At 42.2% G+C, this 19,800-nt stretch overlaps 1 protein-coding gene across 1 annotated transcript in view; it reads right to left on the bottom strand.

Annotated features, from left to right (window-relative positions):
- The window catches only part of DRD3 (dopamine receptor D3), a 1,635,526-nt gene that overhangs the window by 70,215 nt on the left and 1,545,511 nt on the right, over positions 1–19,800 (bottom strand). Inside the window, exon 7 of the mRNA XM_044073157.1 lies at positions 19,339–19,669. Within this exon, the coding sequence (XP_043929092.1) occupies positions 19,339–19,669 (331 nt within the window). The remainder of the gene's footprint in view (positions 1–19,338; positions 19,670–19,800) is intronic.

The raw sequence follows: 19,800 nt of genomic DNA on the forward strand, positions 1-19,800 counted from the left end.
CCATGGTGCGTCCTATAACTGCTTCATGCTGTAGTGTGATATAGAACTCTGGTAGGGGTTCTATCCCCACACATGGCAGGTGTGTGTGTTTCTATGTCTGTGTAGGAAGCAATGCATTTTAGGCTAGTGACACTCACTACACTTCAAATGCCCTACTTTGGCAAGCCTGCTGATGTCATTCACTGTGAAATACACCTTTGGGGAAAGAGTACTCCAGTAACCTCCTTGGCGCATCCTATAATTGAGTAGTGCTGTAGTGTAATAAACTAGTTAGGTAGGAGTTCTAATCCCAGACATGACAGGTGTGTGCGCATGTGTTTGTAATTTGTATCCTGTGTGGAGGTGGCTGTGAGTGCGCAACAACTGGAGTCAATGGTGAGTGGGTTTTGCAAAATTTTTATATGGTGGCCCTAGTATATATCACAATGTCCACCATAAAGGGATAACAGATGTGAAATAGCTGAGAGGCTAGGGCACATATCCATACCCCTACATTTGACATCAAGGCCAGGCAAACAAAGTGAGCGACCCTAGTATTACCCAACAACACTGTCAACCCATGTCTCTCTCACACACACACACACACACACACACACACACACACACACACACACACACACACACACTTGCCTAGACAACAGCCGCTATGTTGGTAGTACCCTGCATATTGCCCACTGATACTAACCATGGTGTGACTGCAGTGAGCTACAGTGGGCATGGCACCACGACCATCAGTCCAATAGGCACGTACATGCCAACAGTGCAACACATGCAACACATGTGGTGCCTTCAAATGTGACCCACAAAGGACATACCATGCCTGAAAACATGCCCTGTATGGACAGATGCCACTTACACCAGGGAATACTGGCATCATGCTATCAATGTAGGTGCTGGGTCAACCTGTCATCCATTAACAGTTCCCGACACATGAGGCAAGGACTGGCACATCTGATGATAATCTGTGTACACAACATGCGACATACACCCCAGGTACAGTTCCACATGTCACTGTACATGCATTTGGGTGGTGTGCACATCCCAGACACTGTCCATGTCATGGACTAAGAAACACAACATGGCAGGCAATGCACAGCATTGGCCACATGCAATAGTCACCCAGGTGACTGGATGGTGAATACAATACCCATCTGTGTGGTCAGATTCAGACACTACACCTCTGAGCCGTATTGAAGACCATTGTCATGTGGCCTGATGCCAAGGTATATCCATCACATAGCCTTATATAGCCATCTGGCACAGCCAACCATGACACACCCATGCAGCAATACACACATGCATGTCAGTACTGGCACCCTGTGTGTGTGTGTGTGTGTGTGTGTGTGTGTGTGTGTGTGTGTGTGTGTGTGTGTGTGTGTGTGTTGTATGATGTGTATGACCACATTCACACTCACTACAACCCCCATTGGCATACTGAAGCATGCTGTCTGATGTCAGACACCTCCACACATCCTTTGCCCATATACCTTCCTTATGACCCCTGTGGTGCATGTGATACCTGCACTGTAATGTGTTGTGGCAATCTCACTAGTGATTATTTGTATTCCTGGTCCTGTTAAGTGTGTCAATGTGTGTGTATCCCTGTGAGAGTATGGCTGGTTGATGCTGGCACCTGTTCATGTGGACAGGCACGAGTACTACACCTACCATATAGCTACCATATCCTTGTTGCAAATGTCGCTCACCATCACATATACATTTTGAGGGATCCTCAACATGTAACTTATGTGGCACATCCAATAACTGCACAGACATGTGATAGCACTATATAGTTGTCAGGGGTTTGATACCCTGTACTGGTAGGTGTGTGACACAAACATGCTTATGCTTTACTCTCCCACCCCTCCCTGACTATTCTTTGCTTATGTCTGCCACTCCCACTCTGGTGGATGTGGAGACTTATACCTGCTGTGCTTAGTCAGCAGCATGTGTATTTTAAGTGTTGCTCATGATCAGCTGATGGCCTCTGCATGAATTGCAGCCCTTCTCTAGCTGATTGCATGTGGAACAGCTGTGGTAACATTCTCATAGCCAATTGCATGGAAATACACTCCAATATAGGAACATCATGTTGGTGTTGGGCCTTTACATTCACTGTCAGCAGGAACTCAATCTGTTGTTTGGCAAACAGGATCTCAGATGTGTTGGGGATCTACCTCTAACAGCATACACTGTGGAAACAGGGCAATACACAGGAGGGTGATGTGCTTGACCTGACTACAGACTTTAAGTGCTGCTATACTGTATTTGGATTACTGATGGTTTAACAGGGTGTGTGTGGATATGGCTGTCCTGCATGTTTTAATACCTGCCATGTCAGTGCTATGTTTATGAGGAAACCTGCATCTGTAGGGTATTCTGCAGACTGGGAAGTGTGTGGTTTCTTTTGTTTCATGTGTTACCCACAGAGCACCTGTCTGTGAACTGCAGAAGGTAGTGTGAGGATTGTGGTCTGTAGATGATGACATCCTTGACAGGTACTGACTTCATATCCCTCATAAGACATATGTTGTAACAAACCCTGTTACAACAGTAAATGTATAAGTGTATCACAACAACATGTCAATATTGCCCTTGTGTATGTGCCTCCAGCTACAACTCCGTCAACCTTTGTATATATGTCATTCAGTAAGAGGTGTATATGTTCTGTACGCCATAATTAGTGTCATCATATCTGATAACAAGCCAGTGAGATATCAGACTGCTACACATGTTATGTGTAGTAGGGGTTACAATTTATGACATAACCTGGACATTCTGTGGTTGTGTGTACAGTATTGAGGTCTGTGTAGTCATGGTGATTGCCGACACTGTGTGTATTGTTCATATGTACTTTGGCCTGTGTACAGACTATGGTAGATGTCATTGTTCATGGTCCTATTCTATCTGATGTTACATGCTGCTCCACTGCATGTTACCCTATCGGCTTACACATTTGTAGGGTCATACACACACATGTCCCATACCACAGACAGGCTTCGGAAAACACTGTGGAGTGGCCCAGTATATGTAGGGTTAGTGTGTGAGTGGCACATATGAGAATGGTGTTACACAGATAGTCCATATACTGTAATATTACGCTAGCTTACCATATGTTGCTGTGGCTGTGTTCACATTGGTTGCAGGTATGGACTTTCACACAGGTGTGTCATACTCTGTGCTGTGACATGCCTGTAGAGCCTGCTATACATGCTGGTACATGTGCATTCCCCCAGTATTGAGCCAGTTTGCCTGTAGCCTGCACAGTGTGTTGTTACATGTCTAGCAGCTTAGTGTACTTACCCAGTGAGATGTCATGTCCAGATACTTGCCAGATGTACTGCTGCTGGGCCACCATAACAGTCATGTATGTCAGACAGATGTATGTCAATATCTAGAGACTAGTATGTGGTCATGGCACCACCGTACCAGAGGTTATCATGTGTCAAGACAGAAAGGGGTGTGTGACTGCATAACCTATGGGGGAAAATGTGCAGCAGTAGTTACATGTTATACCCATCTACATGGCTGTTAACATCCACATTGTCAGGCTTGGTCCACATGTCTTGCACTAAGGGGTTCTGTGTATACCTCTGGACTGTCCAGAGTGTGTCAGACTGTCCAGATATATTTGCCAATATCTCTGCTGTAGTCCACAGGAGCATTACATGCTAGCAGTGGTACTGTCCTATAATGTCCTTAGGATGTCTGTCAGTAGCCAATGGTGCACATGATAAAAGCAGATGTGACCACCCACACACACCATGTCCATGCTGTCTTAAGGTATCTGGATGTACATTACCATACAATCCACCTTGGGTAAATGCAGTCCTACCACCTCCTGCCATACAGACTGTTCTGTCTGTGAGTATGCTTGTGATGGTGCCAGTTGTGCCTTGTTATGTAACAGTTACATCCCATTGTGTCAACTGAGTTCTTTACCCCCTAGGGACTGTGTACAGAGTGTAGATAGAGGCTGCTGAACTATACAGTTGATTGTTTGGTATCCTGTGGCCCAGTCTGTCTTTACTATTGTACTACTTGAAGGCCTAGGCCTGGACAGCAACATTTGTATACCTTTCTGGGCTACTGTATTAGTATAACTGTTCCACAGTTGCATTACTCTGTTTATATGGATGCCAGTGTCTAAACAGCTATGTGACATGGCATATACACCTTTAATAGTACACAAATAAAGCTTCCCCATTTATGCAAACCTGTGTGTGGTGTTATATCCTTTGAACTCTCTGTGGGTATATGTTGCAGGCAACGATTGCCATTTGTATTGGTGGCTCATACAGTGTCCAGTTGTTAAGGTGGTAACTGTACGCATAGTGGCTGTTCCATATTGTGTGCACCTTCTACATATGTATCTTACTATACATATCTCTGCGTGTGTATGTGTAGTTACATATATATCTATATCTGTATATATATATATATATATAAATATATATATATATATATATATATATATATATATATATATATATATATATATATATATATATATATATATATGACATATGAATCGACACATGAAATAATCGACAATCACGGACATTTAACAGGTAAGAGTTTAAATTTCGCTAATCATGCCTACCATGTTTTAGTAAGTGTGGCAGTGTTATGCATGTGTGGTAGGCATGATTAGCGAAATTTAAACTTCTTACCTGTTAAATGTCCGAGATTTGCGGTGTCAATTATTTCATGTGTCGGTGAAGTGGATGTCGATCTTCTAACTTGTCGATGTACTGACATGTACCCATATATATATATATATATATATATATATATATATATATATATATATATATATATATATATATATACATATATATGTATAGCTGCATCTGCATATATGTGTCTGTGTATATGTATCCTAGGGATGTTGATAGCTTCCACATTGTACATTCCCTATGGGAGCCAGACTGTACTGCATGATATGAAAGCTATTACATGATAGAACAAAATCCATAAAAGGGAAGTCACCCCTGATCATTATTAGTAAAAAAATACGAGCACTCATAAAATCAACTAGGCCTAATTTTGAGAGAGAAGTTAGGAACCTGGGTGGAAACTCACAGATATGCTCAGAATTAGTCCAAAATGATACAAAAATCACTGAACCCACAGACATTGCCAACATACTGGCAGACAGGTTCCTGCAACTTCACCCCCCCTCCCCCCCCTAGGAGAATAACTAATCCCAGCCGAGTGTAGCCTCCCGACATCTCAAACGCGCAGGTGAAAGCTCTCTCTAAAGCTAAAAACACAGCATCAATGGGATCCGGATGGTGTCTGATGCTACACGAGCTAAATGAGGCCAAAAACCCGAATTAAAGGCAGCGCTGGCTGTTTAATCTCTTACCACAGGATACGCACAGGAGGCCAAGCGGGCGTGGGAACTGTGGTCCCACTCCACACCACAAGGTGGCGACCGACCCTGTAATATACCCCCCATAAGCTTAACAAGTCTAGTCTGCAAAGCCTCATAAACAAAGATATAGGGACTTGCAGAGATTGGACCGACCCAGTTTGGCTTTTTCAAGGGGAAGATCATGCCTTTGAACTGGTGGGACTTCTCTGAAATAGTCACCAAGGCCATTGATGAGGAAAGGCAGTCCATACAGCCTACCTTGACCTTGCAAAGGCTCACACACACCCCACCCTCGGGTATAGAAAAAACTACCAGCTTAAATGTAAACCCATATGTCAACAAGATGGGCTGCAAACTGGCTTAAGGACAGAACCCACAAGCTGGGTGTGTCCCACAGGGGTCCTTTCCTCCTCTATTGTTTTTGGCATCTACTTCAGAAGTACAGGCCAACATGGGAGGACTTTGACAAAGTTTGCAGATGACTGCAAACTGGGCGCCCATAGTGGAAAGTGCATCGACACGGATATCCTTCAGAAGGGACTCACAGAAACAGATAGCTGGTGCCAGAGCCATGGCCTGAAGTTAAACGCCAAAAATGTATAGTCATACCCTTAGAAAAAAAAACAAGGTAACCCCAAGCTACCATATAGGTGGCAATCCACTAAGCACAGAAGAGGTTATCAGGGACCTGGGGACCCAGGTTGACAGTGGCCTTCTTTTGACACTCACATTGCTAAAGTGGTTAGAAAGACCTTCTACATTGCCCACCTGATCATGAAGGGATTCACATCCAGATCTAGTGAGGTCATTGTTCCCTGTACTCTTCACTTATCAGACCAATGATCGAGTACACGCCCCATTCGGGATGTATCTCACCCGACATCTGCAGCAATTGGAGAGACCAAAAGTTCCTCACCAAAAGGATAAAGACTCCAAAATCTGTCATATGCTGCCAGATTGAAGAAACTCCAGCTCTATTCAGTCGCATACCGTCTGCTCAGAGGTGACATGTGCCTGACATACAAGGCCATGTCCAACCCGAATTAATGGACATGCTCCACCTCAAAAATCCAAATCCACCAAACACTACCACACTAGAGCAACTTACTTAAACCTTACGGATATAAATAGGACGTGAGGGGGATAGATTTATACTCAGAGACTCCTATGCTGTGGAATAAAATCCCGGTCCATGTGAGGCAGAGCACCTGACTCTGTTCAAGAGAAATCTAGACCTGTGGATGGGAGATCGTAGGTTTACCCCGGGAATCATCTCTGGGTCACTGCTGGACAGAGGCACAACAAACTAATGGGCACAGTATTTTTTCATATAAGGGGTGGCGTAAGCCACAATAATTTGGGCTAGGCTTATAAATGCCTTAGGGCAGATAGCCTAGTATAAACCTATGAACCTATGAACCTATGAACCTATGTTACTGATACCAGCCTGGCATCATACAGGTGGGATGGAGTACTTTAAACATCTTGTGCCCATGTCGTGTCAGGGTCTGGTATGGGATCTGCAACAGTTGGTAGTGTGTTGCAGAGCAGACATGTTTGGCTGTGGGGGGGGTACCTATTTGTACAAGACATATGTTGATTGGGGCCTCTCAACCCCATTAACGGTGCATGTGGACATATATGTTTTTGTTATGTTCCCATTGTTATCTACAGATGTATGTCCTTATACACCTATATAGACATATATATATATATATATATATATATATATATATATATATATATATATATATATATATATATATATATATATATATCTGCTTACATATATATATAACTTGCTGTATATATATATATATATATATATAGACATATAGATGTAGACATATATATCTATAGATGTATGAATTTGTATGTATATGTATGTATATATATATATATATATATATATATATATATATATATATATATATATATATATATACATATACACACACACATACATCTACATGTTAGAATACATTCCTTGTACTGTTGAATGACTGGGCTGGATGATATGTGTGTACATACATCAGGGTTAGGTATATCTGATATGGCTTAGTCATAAGTCACTTTAGCTATGGTGTGCAGAGTCCTGGGTTCGAATCTTGCAGAGGCTGTTTATTTTGCTGCTGGGCAGAACAAGGGCAGTTGGGATACAGAGTGATTAAGGCACTTTTGGGCAGTTGTAAGCGGGTTTGCACAGAGATAATCACTGCTAACTTCCGGTTACTGTTTCTTATACTTAGTTAGCTTCTAAATTGCTTAACCTGTGTAGGCATTGCTTACTGCCGCTCAATCAGGCTTAAACCCACTTACTGTTGCTTAAAAGTGCTTACTCCCACTTATCCCTGTGCTAATTTCTTTAAAAGAAAAGAAAAAGGGTTGATAGATAAGTGGTGAAAAAGGGGCACAAAGAGGGAAAGACAGTAGGGAAAATATCTAGGAAAGGTCCATAGCTGCCCACTTCTTCTACAGCAGCAGCTGTGCATATACACTGAATTTGGAGGTAGATTTGGACACTCAAACCCCTGGGAGATGGGTGAGGGCAACAATAATAAGTTGTGATACCAATTAGACCTGATTACATGTGTCCAGTGGACACGTGTGTGGAATAGACAGCTATGTAGGAGGCAATATTTTTTGGGGGGAACAGATTGCCCTTTTTTTCTTTTGTTTTTCAGGTGAGAGTGGGATATTGGGGAGGGATAGTAGGTATATTTTGGGAGGTAGGTTGGGTAGGTTGACAAACAAGATGCATACAGGGGTGGTATGTGACACAAGTGGGGGGTAAACACCTTGACAAGAACGGGTGTTGGGAAATCGGAAGCCCATGAGCCCCCAAGTGGAAACAGTATAACTGAGGTCCCCACCCATGGGCAGTCACCACTGCACCTTCACAACCCCAAAGGTGGCTGTGCTGGGGGCTGAGTTGCAGAGCCAGCCTGACCCTCTAGTCACGACACACAGCCCTTGAGTTGGTGTAGCAGATCACCAAGCTGCTGGATGAGCTCGCTACATACCACGACCCGGACCTGGCAACGGGTGACAGGTTCCTGTCCGTGCCCGCTCCCAGGGGGGTGAGCCCTATCCCCTGAGGCAGTTCCACCTGAAGGTGGTGCAGGACCAATGGACAGGGAGGTCCTGGTTTGGGCCCCAGACATGCTGGTGCTCGGTGCCATGGCCAGCTGAGGTAGGACAGGTGGGTCCACTGGGACCGGCCTTCCCAAACGTGCTATAGAGTTTAGAGTTTATCATCATATGTGGGTTAGTAATAGTCAACACATTCATGCATAGATATTCCCATTAACCCAAACACCAGATACGGAACAGTTGCATAGCAAACAGAACACATGCATATATGGGACCACAGTGGTATTAAGAACAGCATGCAGGTACATTGATGGCGCCATGCCACCAGTGTTGGCATAATTCAATATAGCACATGCATGGGAACAATTAAAATATTTATCAAACAATAGGGCATTATCAGAACATTGGAGTCATTACATACCGTTTGAGGTGGGTATGTTGTTTATTGTTGGAGATATGGTGGGGGGGAGAAAGATGTCAACTAATAACTAGTATATTCCTGTAATCCACATTACTTTCCTAGTCAATGCTGTTATCTGCACCTTATACGTCTTACTACACTACCCTAAAGCCTTAGTTTGGACAGTAATTTGGCTGTTGTTATCGTTATACATGAACTGGTTTTACCTGCAGTATACACCTCTTACTTGGTATACCTGTGGAGGGAATGTATGTTAATACTAACTGTTTCTACACATACTCCCAGATTCCAGGTTGATGTTGTGCACATAGCTATCCAACACTTTCTGCACAGACTCTGGCTATGTATTAACCACATGCAGAAGTACTGGGACATATCTAGAATATTTCCCTCTTCAACCTTTAGTGACTTGACACACACATATATCTTCTTTCTTACACAGTTATATTATGTAGCACAGTGTGCATGACAGTGATCAGTGATAACTTTATTATTCAGAGAAACTGCAAAACTCATAATTCCCTACAATACCAGAGCAAACAGTACTGGTACAGGGTATAATGTGTTTTATTTCTCAGCACAGTGTTCGTATCCGACGTACCCTTCGGAGCAATGTTTGTTAGCACTACATGAATGTTGCCACACAAAGTGCCAGATTACACATTAATATTGTGGACATACATCTCACTCTTTTACTGTACACACTCTGGTCACAGCTTGACAACATGAGGTTGTAGATAGGACATACTTGACTTATTACTCTCCTAACAGTTTCGGGAGTTGCTACAGTGACAGGTTTGTTCACATAGATGTTGGACAATCACTTGTATTCCCTGTTTGCTGGCTAAACATTTGGGATCATCACACACACTTACCAGGGGGACAGGGGGACATGCAGCAGATATGGGCCCATATACTGGATATTATGGTCTCATCTCTACAGTTGTGGGGTATGATTCTGTATGCAACCTACTTCCACTCCCAGAATTCAGACCATGGCTGTGTCTGCTACAACTTAAACACTGTCCATCAGAGTTGTGTGTGCTATATAGATATTGCTTTATATCTCCTATCTGCTTTCTGTCTTATAATTCTCCTGTGCTTTTGCATTCTGACCTTGTACTACAACACTCTTATACAGATTTCCTAGACAGTTATATTTTGTAGGACAGTGTGGGTGACAGTGATGAGTAATACCTCATTATTCAGAGCAACTGCATCACTCACAATGCCATACAATACCAATGTAAACAGTACCAGTACAGGGTATCATTCTTGTATTTCTGGTCACAGTGTTGGTATCTGACAGACCTGTAGAAGAAATGTTTTTTAGCACTACCTGATTGTTGCCACACACAGTAGCAGATTCCACATTACTATTATGCACATACATCACACTCTGTTACTGTACACACTCTGGCCACTGCTTGACAAGATGGGGGTGTAAATGGGACATACCTAACTTCTTAGTCTCATAAGGTTTTGGGGAGTTGCTAGTGTTCCAGCTTTGTTCTCATAGATGTGTGTCAATCAGTTGTATTTCCTGTTTGTTGACTATACGTCTGGGATCATACCACTGATTTCCCAGGTGGACAGGTTTACAGGCAACAGATATGGGCCACTTTACTGGACATTCTGGACATGTCTGTACAGTTGTGGGGTATGATTCTGTATGTGGACTACTACCACTGGCAGGATTCAAACCATGGCTGTGTGTGCTAAAAAAACAACAGTTCACATCTCAGTTGCATGTGCTATTCGGGTTTTGTTGTTTGCATTTTCCCTGTTTTCTGTCTATGTGTCTCTCAGTTGTACTAAATGACCTCTGGGGATTACACCAGTCATATACAGGCATTCTGACACATTCTATTTATGGTGCACTGTGTGGGTAATGCTTAATACAACAGTACTATTACATGATTGCAAATCTACATTACCATATGATACCAGAGTATGTACATGCAGTCCGGCAGTTAGACCTTTATTGTCAAGCTATTATGCTTTTATCTACATACAAGCTATATGAGACTCTTCCTGCCATATTCTCCAGTATTTGCCTTAAACAATACAGGTTTTATACAGGCAATTAATTTACTAATACTTTTAGATTTATTTCCTATGACAGTAAATGTGAGAGTATTACTGACCTGCCTCACATCGCAACCTCTCCAGGTGACTTCCGTGGGCCTCCTGGTTTGTGGCCCACTCCCTTGCAGCTGTGGAGGACATAAGAGAAATATTTAGCCATACCTATCCATGATATACATGAGGTGGCAATTAATACACACATAGTGGGGTGATACACATAGCTGGTACAGCCCCTGCTGTCCTAGCCTCTTGGATCCACTGCTCCAAGAGGTCCCTCTTATGCTGTTTCAGGTCAGCATAGTGATGCCTGACCTGCTCATCAGTTCGGGATATGCCAGTGGCACTGGTGAGGTCAAGGGCGAGATGGTCCCAGGCTTCCACCTTATATTGGGAACCCTGGTACTAGCCCTGCAGCAGTCTTTGGTCATGGTCTTTGACAAGGAGTCCTGCCATGACTCTGGACTCCTGGATGCACCAGCGCTGTGCCCAAAAGTGCACACCCTCTCCCCTTTCTGGCACAGTACCCGCAAGGGAAGCTACAACCAGTTATGAGATGTATTCCCGCCTCTTGGGTTTAAGTAGGGCCGATTTCCCACACTTTTTTGTGATTGGCCAGTTTTGAAAAGGCTAAGCTATGGGCAAACCTGCTTACTTAAGGTTGGCATTGTTTGAAGGGATATAAGACTGGCCACATTGAGTTAGCTGGCCTAGACATTGCTTACACCTCCAAAGCTGGCCTGTGCAATGTTTAGCATTGCTTACATTTGACTTTGCATTATATTTCCTTTTTGGCATTGATTTATTATTCATTACATCTTATATGTATGCCTGTTATCCATGATTCATGTGTACATACACTCTATGGGGTCCTTGTGTTTTGCTGGGGACTTCAACACTCTTTTACAATTACACCTGTCTTCTGGCCTTACTGCTGTACTCCAGTTCACATATTTATGTTATGTAGTGGGTTATGGAACATATGTCTGTATACTGATTCCTTTCACAGGTTCAGTTTGAATTTATTATAGTGAAGACTTGTTTGCTGATACCTCAGTCTTCTGTACTGCTGTGATGGCTTGGTGGTTAACTACTGTGACTATAGTGTATAGGGTCCTGGGTTCAAGACCTGCAAGGCTGTTTATTCTGTTGATGGGCAGAACAAGAGCCATTGGATACAGAGTGATTGAGGCACTTTTGAGCATTTGTAAGTGGGTTTGTGTGGGTTTGCGAGAGGGTGAGCAATGCTAACCTCTGGTTAATGATGCTTACAGAGAGCTTCAGAATTGCTTAACCTGTGTGTGCATTGCTTACCCCTGTGCAAATGGGCTTAAACTTGCTTATTGGTGCTTAAACCTGCTTACTAGTGCTTTATTCATTATGACACTGACACCTCACATGTGCATTTACTGCAATACTCCAATTCACAAATATGCGTTATTTAGTGGGTTATGCAACTAAAATATTGGTTATAACGTGCTTTGCCATGGAAAATGGAATGTGCTACAGTGGGACTCGAACCAGGAATGCCTGCTCATAAGGCAAATGCTCTTCCCACTACTATATTGCTATATTGCTTCATTTGCATATATCTTCCTTGTTATCCTCTTCAGCCATTTAAGCTGCATTAACTGTAGCTAAATGATGGGCACACCCACGCACCTACTGTTAGCTTTAATTGGATTTTTAAAAAATAAAGAAATACAGGTTTGTTCATTTTATTTGTATTTACTTGCTGTTGTACACCAGGGGGAATGTTGGTGGGGATATGTGCACACCTATGAGCGGTCTCGCTCATTTCTTGGGCCTTTCTGCTGTTCTTCATTGTGGGGGCGTGTATATTTTGAGAACTCTGCTCTAGATATGCTCCCTGTATTCTTACATGCTCCATGTAAGATTAGGAACTCAGGCAGCGCGTCTCATTAATATGCATGGTGCGCTGCCGTCCTGCTCCTAAATGGCCGCTTTCATGCAGGACTAAGCTAGTCCTGCATGGAAGAATAGTAAATCTGGGGGAGTATATTCATGTTAAAGAGTAAGGTGTAAAATGCAATTCATTTACAGCATGATCAAAAAAAAATAAGTCACTTTTAGGTTGCTCAAACATTTCTTGTTGCTGCTTTCAATGAAACTGGAGCCAGTATTATAGTTTTTGATTATTAAATGTGCCTGCGTTTATTTCTTTTCAAAGTATAGCAGTTTTCCATATAAATGTTTTAATCAAATTTGAAAAAGAATATATATCACTATATGAAAGAATCACCAATGGACTTCTGTTTTGTGCCAATGGACTAATATTTGTTGCTGAAAACTAAACTTTCATCACATTATTTGTTTAAATGTACAAATCATCTCTTGCATGACTTACTGTGCCATGCAGGGAAACTCTCTCCAGCTTGGTTTTATAAAATCCCTGCCAAGTGGAGAGGTACAGATTGCAACATTTGTGCTATTGTAAATAGTGACAGAGCAAGTGCAATCAGAGCCTCATGATAGTGAATGCTATGCAAAAGCAGAAACTCATTAATCAAGGTTAGATGAAAGCAAAGGAAAACATTCAGTAACACACAGGATGACAAGAATACTGGAAAAACTCACCCAGACTCTATCACAGCCTGCTTAGAGAGAAAGATTATGTTGCTTTTGCTTACTAGTATTTTCTATTACTTTATTGTCTTCTTATATTTTGTATAATGATATTTGTTTTCTTTACACTGTGTTTTACTTGTATTCTGCTTTTAGTTGTATATTAAAACCAGGAAAGAGACTGCAGCTGTGTCTCTTGTGAGTCACACAGAAATTTCACAGAATTTTTTCTCACCCTCCCACCTTGGAACTGTTGTGTTCTTAAACTCAACTGTCTTTATAGTTGCCTGCCCTTTATGTTGATTTGACCACATATCTTCTTCCCTCTCCCCTTTCATTAGCTGTTGTGAGTAAATACAAAATTGTCACTATGTGAAATCACTCCCTTTAAACTATTTTAATTTATTAGTCATCCCATTGTATTTCATAGATCCAGAATACATGCCCACCCTCTTTCAATCTTTTAAAATTAGTATATCTTCATTTAGACAGCCTAAGTTTAAGTTACCCCTTCTTTAATATCTAACTACTTAGTGCACACTGCAGTGCTCAAGATATTAACACATTTTTTCCATCTTACCTTTAAAAAGTGCAGCATCTGTTGCAAGACAACCAATTACTGGAGAGCCTACATTCTGCCTCTCAGTAATCATCATGGGATTTGTGCTTCTGTTTTCTCCTGGTGAGAAAAGGCACACAGGGACTTTATTTCCTAGAGATTGATGACCAATGGAAAGCCTAATAACTGCTTTCATAGGTGACAACTTGGAATTTGTGCTTATATTTTACTCCTGGTGTGAGAAGAAGTAGAATGCTTTGATTCATGATTGTTTCTGATTGGGTAGTGAGTGTCTGTGCTTGATGTTCCTGATTGGTCTAGTTGCTATTCAAGGCATCTACCAGTAAAAGGCTTCAACAAACCTACAGACCCTGGTATCATCTGGGACAAGACTGTGGATCACCAAACAGGCTGAGGCCTGCTTTTCATCCTGGGATTGGTGGTAATGTTTTGCTTCTGGTGAAAAAGAAGAAGCAAAAGAGCATTGTATCCTAGTAGTGTGAAGCTGTGGTGAGACCAGCACTAGTAGTAGCCAGGCAGTAGCCATTCACTCCCCTATCTTCATCATTGCTGAGAAGCTAACTCTTTTCAGTAAATGCTGATTGATTTGTTTCTAACTTCAGAATATTTGCCTAAATACTTCATCCTTAAATTTTCAGGGTCTACATATTAGTTTCCTGTCAAGTGTTTGGCAGTGCCCTGAATAGACACGGACACCTTGAGTGACATTTTTCCTGTAAAAGCACTATTGAAATTTCAGCAATACCTAGTTGCACACAGGACAACTAGTTTACAGTGACAATCACTGTCCCCAGGGTTGCATACCGGATACTCCTGACATTGCTTTGTGTTCTCACTCCAACTGTCTAGTCAATAAAAAAGGGTCTGTTGCCATGGATATGAACTTTCCCACTATCTCTGTTACCAGCTTGGTGGATATAGGCATCTTGAGGCAATATAAAAATGGTCTCATGTTTACTGATAATCCTCAAACAACCTGATAAGTGATGTATTTACACAATGTCACTTGAGGCAAAGCTCTCACATAAAAGTACTCATAATCTCAATCAGGTTGTCAGTAGTACACATGCTGCACCCATCACACACGATTCAAAGCAGACATATAGACCCACATATACTGAGGCACTTAAATGTGATCTTCCTAAACCCCAAAGACCTCCTAGATGAAGTACACATGACAAATACCCTCAGCAGCCCTGAATGCACTCTTTCTAAACCACATCCATATCAACACATACAGCTACATATAATGGAGCATCAACTTCTTAGCCCAGAAGGCAAGCCACCTCACAATCCAACATTCTGGTCATTGAGACACAGTCATGTCCTTCTCACCAGGCTGAGTAAGGAGAAAGTCACGGTCAGTTGCTTATCAGGGGATAGTATCTGCCACATTATGCATGCACTCAGGTCATTGGACCACAAGTACCAGTATGACTCAGTCATAGTCCATGTGGATGTAAATGACTTGAGATGCACCTCCCTAGACTATATGAAGAGAGACATCATGGAGCTCTTGGAGGGTGTGCCCAGGCTGGTATAAGCTTAGCACTGAGAAGCATTTTACCTTCTCCAAAGATGATGCCAGAATACGAACAAAAGATGACTGACTTTAATAACTGGCTTTGTTTCTGGTCTCATTCTGAGGGGGTGCAATATTTGTCAGCATTGAAGGAGATGGTCAACAGACCACCCTGCTTTGCCAGGGATCGTCTGCACCTCCCCCTTGTAGGCTGTCAAATATCAGCTAAAACGTCTTCCCCCATAGTGCCTTTTTAGGCAATGCCAAACTGAAAGTACTTCTGACATAACAAATCAAAACCAAGAAAATCTAAAAAATATTATTGCTCAATGGTGGGAGTCTAAACAAAAAAACTCCCCTCCCTAGAAACTCTCTTCACCCTAGAAAATGCTGAGGTCTGTGTGGTCACTGAGGCATGGTTTGAAGCCATGGAGAGCACACCGACAATGCATGTTTATAATGTCTTTCACACATTTAGACCAGCTACTACACCAGCAGGGACTAAAGGTGGTGTCTCAGTTTACATAAAAAATAAATATACCTCAAGGCTGGTCAAACAGGACAATGCACTTGAGTTACTCCATGTTCAAATCATCATAGGCAAAATCCAATCCCACTTCTTTGCAAGGTATAGGTCCTCCACTATGACTCAGGAAGCCCATACCATGTATTTAAACTTCCTGGAAACACTCACCATCCAACCCAATAGCATATTCATGGGTGACTTTAATTACCATAGTACTAACCAGAAATCCTATGCAACATGAAATATACAGTCACAGAGATTCCTGGATTTTGTAAACTCCCTGGACCATATTGTCAATACATCAACAAGGAGTGCAACCATGCTGGATCTGGTCATCACTAATATGAGAGAGTGCTGCACACCCCCTAGAGTAATGCCTTCTCTGGTAAGGTCAGACCACAAAATGGTCTGCTTTAAAGAGAAAATAAAACCTGAACCCTCAGCTAAGCCTGTAAAATACAGGAACTACTCTAAGGCTAACTTCCTGCCATTAAGTGATAACCTGGCAAAATTTCAAGCTCCCATAAACACTGAGAACACTGCTGCCCATACAGAACTGTTCACAGAAACCTTATACAGGCATGTTAATAGCTGCATAGAGGCAGCTGTTCCGACCAAGAGGAAGTACAGAACTAACTCAAATAACAAGCCACCCTGGTGGAATCAAAAAATCAATAGGTGATATAACAAAAGGAAGAAAATCATGACAAACATGAGGAGGTGCAGCAGGATAAAAGCACTCATCAAGCTAAATAAACAACTCAGAGGACAAATAAAGTCTACTAAAGCCAAATTTGAGGCAAGTTTGGCCTCCTAGGGCAAGGACATGCACAAGGCATTCTTTAGCTATGTCCACAGTGTCAATGATGATAAACAATTGTGTACACAGCTCATTGTAAATGGAGCAACCTATACTGAGCCAGAAGATATAGCAAACCTAATGGCCAACAAATTCAGCTCCAACTTTATCCTTTCCTCCCCCTCAACCTTCCCTCAGGAAATACCATTAAACATATCTCCCCCTGCTATCACTAGGGAGCATGTCCTAAATCCTCTCTCTAAGGCCAAAAACACTGCATCAATGGGCCCAGACAATATCCCAGGATGCCTTCTAAATAGCATGAAACATGACCTGTCAATCCCTCTGGAATTGCTATTTAACTGTAGCCTCCAAACAGGCTTGATGCCTCATGAATGGAGAACAGAAATAGTCATCTCTATGGACAAAGGCAGGCCATCTACAGACCCTGAAAACTACAGACCCATAGGTTTCACTAGTCTTATTTGTAAAGCCATGGAAAGAATTATCATGGAAATGATCAATAATGATACAGTAAACCTCCAGAAACTGGACCCAGTCCAGTTTGATTTCATGAAGGGCACGTCATGCCTATGTAACCTGGTGGACTTTGAGAAGTTCATCAAAGCAATGGATAAGGGAAAATTAGTTCACACTGTCTACTTTGACCTGGCCAAGGCATTTGACACAATACCCCACTTGGGCATTGTTGACAAACTCATGAGGTAAGGTACAAACCCATATGTCATCCAGTGGCTAGCCTAGTAGCTCACAGACAGGACCCAGGAAGCAAGAATTGGGAAGTCCATCACTACAAAGAGGCCAGTCACAAGTGGAGTCCCTCAGGGATCTGTCCTTGGACTTCTCCTTTTTGTTTTTTTGGTATTTACTTCTCTGAAGTCAAGGCCAATGTCAATCATCTTTGGCTGACTAAATTTGCAGATAGTTGCAAATTAGGAGCAGTCATTGAATCCCACAGTGACACAAATGTTGTCCAGCAAGGGCTGGCACAGCCAAACAACTGTTGTCAGAGCCATGGACTGAAACTAAATGCCAAGAAATGCATAATATTATCCTTCAGGAAGTCATCCAACCCTGGTAACTCAGGGACTTAGGGAAACACATAGATAGTAATCTAAACGTTGGCCATCACATGTTTACAGTAGTGAGGAAATCATTCCATGTTGTGTAACTTATAAGCAAAGGTATGGCATCTAGGTCCAAGGAAGTCATTGTTCCACTGTATTCAGCCCTCATCAGACCTGTCATTGAGTACAATGCTCCTTTTGGTATGTACCTAACCAGATATATCCAACAAATCGCATGTCCACAGAGGTTCCTCACTAAAACTATATAGGGCATAAGTAAAACATCTTATGTAGACCACCTCAAGGCCCTATCCCTGTATTCTGTCTCCTACAGGCTGCTGACAGGAGATCTATGCCTGGCATACAGGGCATTATCAGACCCCACTCTGATGGACCTCCTGCATAGCCACAAAACAAACAGCACCAGAATTACCTGTTGTACATACCTAAACCTTGCCTGTGATATAAGTAGGACCTGCTGGGGAGACAGGAGTATATCCCAGGGACTACCCCATATCTGGAATAGGGTCCCCATCCATGTGAAACAGAGTTCCTCCCTAACCCAGTTCAAATGTAACTTGGAGAATTTGATGGGGAACAGGAAATTCATCCCTGATTTGGTACCCATGTTTCTAATGGACACAGGCAGCCTGTAAATAGTTCCTCTCCCAGGTCCCTGATTGTAAATGCTTCATCTCCCAAGCCCCTGCTTACACTTATCAAGGGTATCAGAACTTGTAAGAGATTTGGGATGCATGATTAGGATTAAAAAGGGGCTTGTGGTCATTAGCCTACTAAACATCTATGAAGTAGTGAATCTATAAGACATTTCTGGAATGTTTTCAGCCATTCTTGCTGTCCATCAGGAATGGCAGGAAGCAACAGTACTGTCACATACCAGACAGGCTGGGGAGACAAGTATGGCCATGGAAAGGAAAGATGTTTACTACACTGCTGAAAAGATCGAATAGCTGACACTGAGTGGGACCTAGAATAATAAACATGCATTTTAGTAATAAATCTTCTAGTTAGCAAAAAGTCAGTAAACCAACATATTGTAGGTCTTTATCTTTTTTAATTCAAAGCATTATCTCCTATATGTAAGCTCTGTTGGGATATATTAGCATAGGAACAATTGCTGAATACCTTTGACAGTTATTAAAATTAGTCCTCTCTTTTACCAATTAAAACAGAAGAGTTTGTCAACACTGATGACGTCTGAACCCTTAGTTTTTTGGTTTTGAACATAGATACTTACCAAGGACAATGGCTAACATCTGTGTTGCTTTTCTTTCTCGTAGCTGGGTGCTTCTGCGCTTTGGAGACATTCTTAGGGATGTCTTGTACCTTCCATTTGGTAAGCTCTTCACCTCTGAACTATACCTGTTTACTCTGCATGCTGTGCTCCTCCAGTTATTGTCCAGCTCAGTGTCCTTCTCAGTTTTTACAAACGGTGCATGACTAAGGCTGCAGTAGTTTGGGGTATCCGATTTAGTTAGCAGTTTGTTCTCAGAAGAAAGCGTCTTTTCTTTCCTTAGGCAAGGAGACATGGGGTCAAGGGGATCTGAGATGTGCTCCTCATTCGTATTCTGTAAATAAAACAATTACTTTATTTGGCCATATGAAACATGAAGGTTGAGAATATAAATCAGCCGTACATATGATATGTGATGTGCGTGTGTGTGTGTGTGTGTGTGTGTGTGTGTGTGTGTGTGTGTGT

The sequence above is a fragment of the Protopterus annectens genome, chromosome 5.part1, assembly GCF_019279795.1.
Source record: "Protopterus annectens isolate FY-2018-M chromosome 5.part1, PAN1.0, whole genome shotgun sequence".
NCBI classification, from domain to species: Eukaryota; Metazoa; Chordata; order Ceratodontiformes; family Protopteridae; genus Protopterus; species Protopterus annectens.